The sequence below is a fragment of the Acartia tonsa genome, chromosome 2 (assembly GCF_053477335.1).
Source record: "Acartia tonsa isolate MP-2025a chromosome 2, ASM5347733v1, whole genome shotgun sequence".
NCBI classification, from domain to species: domain Eukaryota; kingdom Metazoa; phylum Arthropoda; class Copepoda; order Calanoida; family Acartiidae; genus Acartia; species Acartia tonsa.
In genome coordinates, this window is record NC_137261.1 from 59,035,619 (window position 1) to 59,047,268 (window position 11,650).

An 11,650-nucleotide genomic window follows, 5' to 3' on the forward strand; every position below is an offset into this window, starting at 1 on the left:
TTTACAACTTTAGGTAAAGAATATCAAAATATCAAAAAAATTAAGTTGGAAATCGATAAGACAATTCGAACAAGCCAAGACCAAGGATTAGGGCTATCCGCTACGGATGGACCGACTCTAATTGTAGGAAAGCTTTGCTTTTAAATATTTATAAATATTTTTTGAGAAAATATTAAATGTATGCATAATATGAAAAATATTACATGCAAGATACAAAATTAAACGGTTTACTATTTTCAAGAATTTTGAAGGATAAGACAATTGAATATAAATTGATTTTTATTTCCTATGATACAACTTTTACAGATTAAGATGTTTGGTCGAAAAGTTTAGACACATCTATTTTTCAAGTTTATGATCCTACGAATGAAATAACGGGGTTACAACACTTTGGGTACCAGTGTATTTTACAACCCAGTGTCCCCTCCCTCCCTGAATATTTTTAATAGATTTTATTCAAAAATGCATAAAAAGTGCATTTAGTTGGTTAACATGTAAGGAAAAAAAAAATATGTTCTCCAAAAGGTTAATTCAAGTCGGGATTGATTCAAGGTAGTGAGAACGAACATTTTTGGTGTAGTACTCGAAATATTATTATTTAGATGTTGCACATGTACTCTGATAAAGTGATACTTGCAGCTGGCTTAAATAACCTAATAAGTACTCCTATCCTTCCACTTTATCCCACCCTCGTCACTAATACTAAACTGACCAATAAATAATAATATTAGTAAGCTAAATTGTCAATAGCTGAAAATGAGAAGACATTGAAATGTAAATTAGACAAAATCCTACAATAAACCAAGATTTTCGTTTGTTGGCTTCCACTTTATTGGTTGGTTCAAACTAACAGTGTCTAAATTTTTTTACCAATAATTTAAATTTGCAAAAAAGGGTAATTTTTATTTTTATAATCGTCTATAAAATATATAGAAAATATCGCTTTATGATCAAGACATACGGGTAATAGGACGAACAGACCTTTGACATAAAGTAGTAATTAACTTTTAGCGCAACTTTGACCCGCAGATATGGCTCAGTGGTTTAACGTCCGCTTATCTGTTGGGGAGGTGTCGGGTTCGAGTCCCCAGACCGCATCAATACTAAAGATGTAAAAACTAGTACCTACTGCTGCTCTTTCAGGCGTTAGAGATTTGGAGTAAGAGTAGGGGGGAAGCCTTAGCCCTAAATCAGGTATGCATGGGTGGTCCTTGGCATGGTACACTAGTGATCGAAAAACTTTGCTCAGTCATAGGTTGACTGAAAAGTCCCTGTGGACTAGCATTGTGTAGTAGCTAGCTAGTGTGTTAGTGGCGTTTGTTAGTTCATCTACTGGGAGTCACCCTTAAATACTAGGTTGACTGAAAAGTCCCTAGGATTTGATGTGACTTCATTGTGTCGTTGTCGAAACAGCGCCACGTCCTGTGCCTTGGTTGCATTAAAAGTCGCAATAATATCGTGACAAAAATCACTAAACCTTAACTCACCATTCATAAGGTTGAAGTGTAAATTACCCACAAGCCCTAATTAAAGTGTCAAGGGAAATGATGGGAAGGATGCAAACTCAAATCCGCGTCATACCAAAGACGTTAAAAATGGTACCTACCTGCTCTGTTTGGCACAGGACATCAAAGAGTTTGAGTAGGGGGAATGCCTTGGCCCCAAACAGGCGCAACTCACTACCATGCACAGTTAGGATCTCCAGACAAAGATCGTGTAATCAAAGGGTTGGTTGTCTGCAATGTACTGTACCACGGGTATGAGGTGAAGGACCAAGGGTCTGGCCTTGAGTTGACAAGTTGACTGTTCAGTCCAGGTGCAACTCACCCACACGACATTAACATTAACATTTAGCGCAACTTCGCTACACAAAAGTTTAGTTCTCAGTTAGATAGCAAACAGATTGCCTGACTTTAGGTCTTCGCAGTTGACATCTCTATAAATGCTAGGGGGTAGATTCAGGGATCTAAAGAGATAATACAATGTCCGGTAAAGTTAAGTACATCCCAAATGATTACACACAAAACTACCCTTTCTCTAAAATACAACTAGTTATACACTAGATTATCCATTCTGTAAATTACAAATAGTGGTTAAAACGTTTGGTCACTCAAATCATTGAACCTACCAATCAAAATTCCGGTATTATCCTCTTAGAAATATTTTTCAATTTTTAAAATTTTTATAACACCCCGACAGAACAATAAACTCTGAACGCGGCGCTCGGTCCCCTTGCCTATAACCTAACCTAACCTAAAATAGTTGAGAAAAATATTTTTAAGAGAATAACGCCAAAATTGTTAGGCCAAAGAATAAGAAAAAGTTATCATAATACTTTGGAGACTAGTGTAATAAACATCTCAATGTCCCCACCCTCCCTGATGTAAATACTATGAGGAAGAATATAAAAATATTTTTTGATTCTAAAAATTATAAAATGTTTAGAAGTGATTTGATTCTTATAGTAGTTTTTAATATGATTTAATAAGGTTGATTTCTTTATAACTGTGAGGGATAAACTCAAAAAATAATATCCTTATTGATGTTTAGCGTTTAAAAACTGTCTTAAAATTTAGCTAGATTCAACCCCCTCTCATAACGTTTTTTTTCTTGGGGTCAAATATTAACTTTTTTTCTCTCAGAAAATAAACTCTCTTGCATTTGCAATTTTTATTTTTAAAAGCTAAACTTTTCTATAATTAGAGTAAGTATGTTCGTACGTCTGACGGCGGTATGATCACCGCCGTCAAAGAAGACCTGAGAGACAAGGCATACAAGAAGTATGAGAGCATATTAGAGCCAGATACTATTGCCCAATCCAACACTAACAACAAATAATACTCCAATCTCCCAGGCCAACCTACACAAAGCTGTCTCTGCCACAGTTCAATGTGGGGCCAGGCTTACTGGGAGCCATGACCGGACTGATACAACGATGACGACTACAAATGCCCAACGGACAGGATTTGGACGAAAAATTATCTTGGTTCAAGAACCGTATATTTCAAATAATAAGGTAAAATTTTTTTCATAATATTAATGTGTACTGTAGTAAGGAAAATGATAATAGAGCTTGTATAGCCACTAGCAAAGAAGTTAGGGGTTGCCAACTTAATCAATTCACGGATAGGGATCATACAGCAGTTCTTTTCAGGTTTAATAATAAACAAATAATCTTCTGTTCTATTTACTGTCCAGGTGAACCAGAGGCGGAAGGAAAATCGCCGCCCGCCAAAAAACTAATAGAACTGGTTGAATATGCCAGAGTTAATAGCTTACCACTTATCATTGGGGGAGATGTAAACTCAAGACATCTGAGTTGGGGCTCGTCAGAGTCCCAAAAACGGGGAGAAGACTTACTTGAATTCATAATTTCAAAAAACCTTATAGTTTTAAATGAAGGTAACAAACCAACTTTTTCTAACATCTTGAGAGGCGAGGTTTTAGACATAACTTTTGTCTCGGACGTTTTGATTAATAGGGTCGTTGGATGGAGGGTCAGTGATATTGAATCTTTTTCGGATCATGCGTATATAGATTTCGAGCTAACTGAAAATATTAACATAAATAACTCTGATAATTTTAGATGTATAAAGAAAACCAACTGGCGGAGATACAAGGAGATGCTACAAGAAAAGCGGAACAAAAGAGGTAATGTTGATTTGGTAGACATAGATACAGCTGCAGACCAGCTCAGGGATGATATCATAGGTGCCTACAATGATAGTTGTCCTAGTGTTAAGAAAAGATCTAAGAATCGTCCACAATGGTGGAGCTCGAACCTTGAGGCTAGTAAGAAGTTAGTTAATCTTCATAGGAGAAGGGTAGGTAGATTTAATAATGAAGAAAGAGCAGCAGAATATAGGGCGGTTAGAAATAGGCATGATACTTTAGTTAAATCAGCTAAGAAAAAGGCCTGGTACAATTTGTGCCAGGAAATGGATAGACTTGATGCAGCAGCCAGGATACAGAAACTGATGAAGATGAACAACAACAGAGAGCTGGGAACCGTGAGAAAACCTAATGGGGAGTACACACAAAACATCAAGGATACCTTAAATGTCTTATTAAACACACATTTTCCGGACGAACAGGATGACAGACATACGGAGCCATATGACCATAGTAATAATAACAATTTTATTGATATTGAAAAAGTTATTAATATTGAAACAGTTACTAATTCATTAAAATCTTTTAAGCCGTTTAAATCTCCAGGTATGGACGGTATTTACCCGTGTCATTTACAGAAAGGCATCGAAATTATTGGGGGGGACATTGTGAAGCTATGGCGTAGAAGTGTGAGGGAAAGTAAGTGCCCTAGAACCTGGCTAGACACCAGGGTAGCGTTTATTGATAAACCAGGTAAAAAAGACAGCCTTGATCCTAAATCTAAAAGACCCATTAGCCTTTCTAGCTTCCTATTAAAGGGTTTGGAAAGAACACTTTACTGGGAAGTTAGTGAAAACCATCTTAGATCTAAAACAAGTAAGAAAATATTCTCATACAAGGAAAGCACCAATACAGAAGACTGTCTCCACGCAGTAGTGGCGAAAATTGAGAAGGCAAAGTTGAATGGCGAGTGTGCGATTGTTCTGTTCGCAGATATCGACGCCGCCTTCAACAATGCCTCCATTAATATGATGATACACAACCTAGAGCGGATGGGAGCATCAAGACAGACGGTAATGTGGACAGAAATAATGCTTAAAAACAGAAAAGTGACAGCCATGCATGATGACGTCATGGTTTCCAAACAAACAACTAGAGGCACACCACAAGGATCAGTTGCAAGCGTTCACCTATGGAATAATAATCAGCAGAATCTAAGTGACAGAATGCCAGAAAGAAACCCAACAGACCTCTACATTTTTGCGGATGACATACTTGACATCTCAATCGGCTGGGATGAAATATCTTGTGCACAAAATATACAGAGAGACATACATATACTGGAGGAATGGGCTACAGACCACAGACTGAGCTTCTCAGCAAGCAAAACCAAACTGATGCTGTTTACCAACAAGAAAAACCCAGTACTACCAAAAATTTACATGAATGAAACTGAGCTGGAGTATGTGTCAAGCATGAAGTATCTTGGAGTAACATTCAGAAGTGATCTCAAATGGGATCTTCATATAAGGAACATAACAGACAAAGCAACCATGTCCATGATGTACTGCAGACGGATGATATCCAAGAATTGGGGGCTCAACCCAAGGATATGCAGATGGCTTTACACAGCGGTAGTGAGACCAGTCCTGACGTATGCAGCTATGATCTGGATTGAAGGTATCTCAGGTAGATTAAATGGAAAGAACAGAAAAAGACTGGAGAGAGTACAAAGGAAAGGTTGTCTGGCCATACTCAATAGTATGAAGTCCACCCCCACGGCGGGGATGGAAGTGATGCTGGGACTAGAACCTATAGTCTTCCACCTTCAGGCACAAAGTATCAACACCTACAAAAGACTGATATGGAACAACAGTTGGACAGTGCAGCAGGCTGAAATAGTCAGCGAAAAATCACATGCAGTTATTATACGTAAGCTGGCAAAGAACATTAAAACAATCTTTTTACCAAGAGACAGAATGGTCCATACACAATTTGTACCTACACACTTTAAAACAAAGATTGGCACTAGACAAGAAGCTAGGGAAAGTAACCTGAAGCCAGGAACAAAAGACCAGGAAGTAATTACATGCTTCACTGATGGCAGCAAGATGGCAGGAAGAGCAGGTTTTGGCTACATTATCACTGGAGGAGGACTTAAAATCAGTGGCGCCCAACACCTGGGTAGCCATACAACGGTATATCAAGCTGAATTGTTAGCGCTGGCAGAAGCAGCCTTCACACTCATATCCAACAACATAAGGAATAGGACTGTAAATTTCTACCTTGATAACACCTCTGCTATAACAGCAATCCAAAACTATCAAATAAGAAGCAAAGTTATCTTTGAGACCAAAAGACTGCTAAACAAACTTGGAGAAGACAACAGAGTGCTAGTGGCCTGGGTACCTGGACACGAAGGCCACCTTGGAAACGAGGTGGCCGATAGAAAAGCGAAGCTAGGGGCGATGATGAAAATACACACACCTGGAGAATGCATTCCCATCTCAGATGCAAATATAAAAGCGGAAATTAAAGACTTCACTTTCAAAAACTGGCAGAAAGAATGGGAGAGGATCACAACATGTAGACAAACAAAAATGATGCTACCTAGTGTCAGGAATGGTTTGTGGAGAAAACTGATAACTAAACCGAGAAGGATGATGAACATGATCACACAAATCTATACAGGACACGCAACACTTGGCTACCACCTGAACAATATGAAAATAGAGGCCGCACCTACATGCAAACAGTGCGAAGAATTTGACGACGCGGAAACGGTAGAACACTACCTAACAGAATGCCCAGCCTTCAGCCATGCAAGACAACAACATCTAGGACATATTTTCTTACGAGTTATAGACCTACCCACCCTTAACCTTGATAACGTACTTAAGTTTATTAAGGCAACGCGTAGATTCGATTATTTAGAATAAAAATAAGCCTATTATATTATAAGACTAGGAAAACTAGTCGACCAGCATTTGCAAAAACCTTGCAAAAATATTAGGTAACAAAAGCTAGAAAACCTAGCTATGATCATACTTGCAAAAATCTTGCAAGTCGAGAATGGCTAAAAACTAGCCAAATATCTTTAGGTAAAATTAAACAGCTACGGATATCATCGATACACAGGAAAAATAAATTGCAAAAACCTTGCAATATTATTACACAGAAGCTAGGAAAACTAGCTGACTCTCACTTGCAAAAACCTTGCAAGTTAAGGTGGCTAAAACCTAGCCAAATTAAATTAAAGATAATGTAATCGTTATGAGTGTATAACTGTTTAACAGCGCATATAAGACATTTAAGAGTTACTGACAGGCAAACATCCAACTAATGCACAGGTTATGGTACAGTATAAATAATAAATTACATTAGATTCTTATCAGATTTATTAGAGCTAGACTTTCGTAAATGATAGATAGGACTCCAACATTTTTCATGATAAAACTTAGTTAGTTAAGTCTGGAAATCTTGAAAATTAGATCAGTTTAACTAGGTATTAAGGCTGAAAGCCTTAAATAGCGACAACCGCAGCTTCATGCATATCAACCTCGTGCTGGAGCGCTGCCAACTCATCAGCTTGGGCATCAGCAGATTGCTCAGGGGTGGGACGGCTGTACTCTAGCTGGGTTGTTAGCCATCCATTCTTATACATGCTTCTTGCAATCTCTCTCTTGACATTTTCCTCGTCAGTCCGATCAGCCTTACCCATCAGAGCCGCTCGCAAACCTTGCAAACGCTCACTCATCTCAGTCCAAAACTCCATGTTTGCATTAAAAGACATTTTTAATCAACAGTTCAATGGTTTTATCTACAACTGAAAACTTTCCCTTGAAAAATTACAAGCGCGCGCACGGTTACCACCTACGTTTTACACTTTCACCAAATCTTTCCCTACTAACCTTATAAACTAGTTTTAGGAAGTCTGGACTCAGTTACACTAATCTAAACCATTTCAGGAATAAAGAGAAAGGGAAACTCTAACTCGCCCCATAAAAATCCCTCTAAGAGCTGCGGCTCTAGCGGGGATATAAGGGTGAGGTCAAGGGTAAACCTAGAAAGATTAACATGACTAAACTAGAATTATTTAGGGTGATTGGACAGAAAAGGGGACACTACTGCTCCCCTTAGTTTTCCTGGGCTGGTGGACTCGGACTGGTTTTGGTCTCGGGCTGTCAGCCTCGCCCATAAGAGGTATTTTACAGGTATGTTCGTACGTCCTTAACGGTTAGCTATTTTCGTTGATTTAGACATTTTAGAATTGTTCTATCAATTTCAAACTTTGCATGGTGATTCCTTTAACATTCATGTACCTTTTAGGAATCGTAGCAACTCTATAATCGTTACAAAAAGGTCCGTACGTCCATTTAAAACAATTTTTGACAAGAACTTTTTGTATTACATGAATATCCTATTAATTTGATTTTTTGAATTATGTTTCCTAGTATATTACAAGCGAATTCTACAAGAGTTATTGTTTGTTTGTCCTTCCTTCGCTTTCTTCCTTCTCATCCTTATTATACATAATATTAAGTATGCAATTTTTAGCATGTATTTTAACTAATCTATTAAAACTATTAACATTGATTAAAATTTTGCCTATCGTTTTAGCGATTTTCTTTTAAAACCGATGAAAAAAGATAATGCCTTATATAAGGCTTCCTTTAAAGTCAGAATAAATTAATACCGTGATTACCGAGATTTTAACGGACATTGTACAATGATATTGTATAATTTTAATTCTAATAAAAGTTTCCAGTAAGTTTTAAATCAAAAGAACATGTTAATAAAATTTTGAATACATTTTTGTTGGTTTGATAAACCCTAAACTGTCCCAGTTTTGAGCAAGACGATTCCTGTGACGTCATATAAAAAGGGAAGTGGGGACGAAAATCTCTTTCCTTTCCTCCCATCTCTTTTGAAGAAATTTTCTTCCCCCCCCCCTTTTTTTTCTTTCCTGAAACGTATATGACGTAACTGGAATCGTCTTGCTCAAAACTGGGACAGTTTTGGGTTTGTCGTTGGTTTGCTTCTTATGGACAAAATTGTCCTGGTTCATTTAAACTCAGCAATTTTCTTGTTAAAGCTACATTTTTGTTGCATATTTGTATCTATCAATCCTCTTACAGTTATGTAAGTTCACTGAAGGGTAAAAATGGTTTAAAGTTGTCTTTTTTTTGGCAAGTAGTATTTAAAATCCTTTACAAATATGCACCCTAATTTTGTTTCCAAGTATTTCACAAAATAGCGGCAAAAATCAGGGAGGGAGGGGACATTGGGCTGTTTATTATTACACGTACTAGTCACCAAGATTTTATATTAGTTCGGTTTTATTATTCGTTGGCCTGACAACTTTTGATTGGTTGGTTCATTAAGTTCAGTGTCCAAACGTTTCATCCACTTATTGTGATCTATAGAAGAGATAATAATTAGGGGATGTACAATGTACATTAATTCATCGGCCATTGTCCTATCCATTTAGATCCATGGTCAAAAATACTGACTTTTTTTAGATTTATAAAAAAAAATATCAATAAATAATTATTCTATTCATCTTAGTTTTGGACAAATAATTCCTAGGACAACAAGTCAAAATAATATTAGAGAAGCATTTAAAAAATCAAATGCAAGTATTCTGTGTTCACGAAAATATGCAACAAAATTATAAACAATTTTGTTTCGACTTATAAATTAATATTATGCTTCGCTTTTATGGATGTTTTCCTCCTTGTTAAAAAATGCATTCAAGAAGCTTGAAAATTAAAATAGTTGGTTCCCGGCCAACTATTTTACAATCGATATATTATTAATTGGATGTTGCACAACATTTTTATGTTCTCTAAGAAAGGCATGCTCGTATCTGGCTAAAATAAAGATACCCTCTATCCACCTTCCTTTACCTCCTACTGGATGAACGAACCATTAATGATGTCCATATAAGCAACCTAATCTGACAACAAGTTTTCTCTGACAATATATCCACTTGTACTATATCCATTTATTTCAGATATTGATAGAAGAAAAAGAATAACATTTAAGGGAAGCTCCGCCTTGTAAAAACATTTATTTGAATTAGGCTGTTCTAGATATCTTAATGGTCTTTCTAAAGGGCAGAAACCCTGTCCCGGTTTTGTATTGGGCCTTTAATATCAGCTAATTGCGTCGGAAATATAAAAACAGCCGAGTCCCTACAAAAGAACAAAAAGCAATATGCTAGACGAAGCCCAATTTTTACCACTTTTGATTCCTGTGACGTCATAAAATGAGGGAGATGAGAGGAGAAGTGGGAAAGAAAATCTCTAAAAAAGAGATGGAGAATATGACGTCAAAAGTGGTACAGATTGGGCTTCGTCAATATGCTATGCTAAAGTGTCTCCACCAATTGAAATTAAACATCTACTTATTTATTGCTTTAAACGATTAGTTTTTTCTAATAATAATCTTAGTTTTTTTACATAAAAGTAATCTAAATAGGGTTCTTTAAAAAAAAAAAATTGGATGTAATTATGTTAATTATAGAGAGGTAAATGCTCTTAAGTGTTGGAGACATTCAAAAATATTTTTTTTCAAGACTTCTTTAATTGCTATATTTTAAAGTTAGTAGGTTTTTTCTTTAATTGCAAGAAACATGGATGTATATTACAAAAAAAAGAATTTTAAACAACTTTTTTAGTTGTGTAAAATATTGTTGTAAAAACCAACAGTGTTCTAACTTTTATACCAATCGTTTTATATAAAAAGATATAATTTTGTTAATTATAATTGGGGGTGTAGTAAATTAATTAATTTATCGTCCATTGTCTTATTGCTTAATATTCCTGACTTATTGTAAGGTTATTTAGATGAACTGAAAATAGTTGCCGAATGTGTACGCAGTTTCCTAGGTGTTTCCTCATCCTAGCTCAATATTTACTACTAGCTACAAATCTTCAAACTTCCCTTTAAAAAATCAAAATTTGAATGTATGAACGATGTATACATTATAAATTTGAATTTTTTAAATTTTCATTTTTTTTTTGAAGTTTGAAGCTTTTTTAGCTAGTAGTAAATATTGAGCTAGGATGAGGAAACACTCAGGAAACTGCGTACACATTCGGCAACTATTTTCAGTTCATCGTTATTTAGATTAAAACAATGGCGTGCAGTAGAGGTGTAAATTGGGGTTTCAACACCTCCCCAAAATTGAAATTGGGAAGGCCTGTGTTACCCTTTTTCATCGCCTAATGTTGTGATATCCCCTGTTGAATAGCTGTGCATGCCAGTGGATTTAAATTTCGTTTGTTTTGTTTTACAATATATTTTCAGGATGAAACTCACTGTCTCTGGATCTAATTACATTGTGCATTCATTTACGCACGTTAACTCAAAAATACACCAATATCCTTATAATAAAAAACAAGTTCTGTGTCTATGTATCGAAGGATCTCACTAACCACTGAACCGATATGGTTCTTCTTTATAATGGGAAGGTTTATTACTAATTAAGGGAAGCTAAAAATACTTCCACAAAAATTTTTAATTTTAATTTTAAAAACTAAAATTGAAAGTAACGGGTTGTATTTCCCCTCCCCCTCACCCGGCCTAGATAGAGGATTAAAGTTAAAGAATATGAGGGGAAAGAGCTATATATAACTCTACTCACAGGGCGGAGACCCTGTCCCAATTTGTATTGGGTCTTTGAAATCAGCTTATAGCGTCGGAAATATAAACACAGCCGAGTACCTACAAAAGAATAAAAAGCAATTTGCTAGCAAAACAAAAGGGTCTCCACCACTATATGTGTTATACATCTATACTTATACGTTTATTCTAAGCTAGTGATTTGATAAAGAGAGTGATTCTTGTGAAAGGGAAGGCACACCCATAATTACAACTTGTTCTACAAATAATTAACAAATGTTTCCTTTATTTCAAACTCCTTTCTAAAATGTGTTTTGTCATATCCGCAAAAAAAACTGTTTTTTTAAAGATTGGTAAGAATAACTAATCAAGAATTAATAAAAGTCAGCAGAATTTTACAGTTAAGGGA

General features: G+C 36.0%; 1 protein-coding gene across 1 annotated transcript; it reads left to right on the top strand.

The window, feature by feature from the left end:
* Window positions 1–2,733: 2,733 nt before the first annotated feature.
* On the top strand, window positions 2,734–6,551 carry LOC145312635 (uncharacterized). The gene is made up of 4 exons (XM_080151896.1): window positions 2,734–2,769; window positions 2,855–2,997; window positions 3,587–4,010; window positions 4,431–6,551. Exons 1-4 carry the CDS (start codon window positions 2,734–2,736, stop codon window positions 6,549–6,551), a joined length of 2,724 nt encoding a protein of 907 aa, XP_080008022.1.
* The last annotated feature ends 5,099 nt before the right edge of the window (window positions 6,552–11,650 follow it).

Bases quoted from the DNA above. Each gene is read 5' to 3' on its own strand.
- LOC145312635 (XM_080151896.1), top strand. From the start codon at position 2,734: ATGATCACCGCCGTCAAAGAAGACCTGAGAGACAAG. The intron at 2,770-2,854 runs GCATACAAGAAG...CCAATCTCCCAG, and splicing joins AAGAAGACCTGAGAGACAAG to GCCAACCTACACAAAGCTGT. The intron at 2,998-3,586 runs GTATATTTCAAA...TGATAATTTTAG, and splicing joins ATTATCTTGGTTCAAGAACC to ATGTATAAAGAAAACCAACT.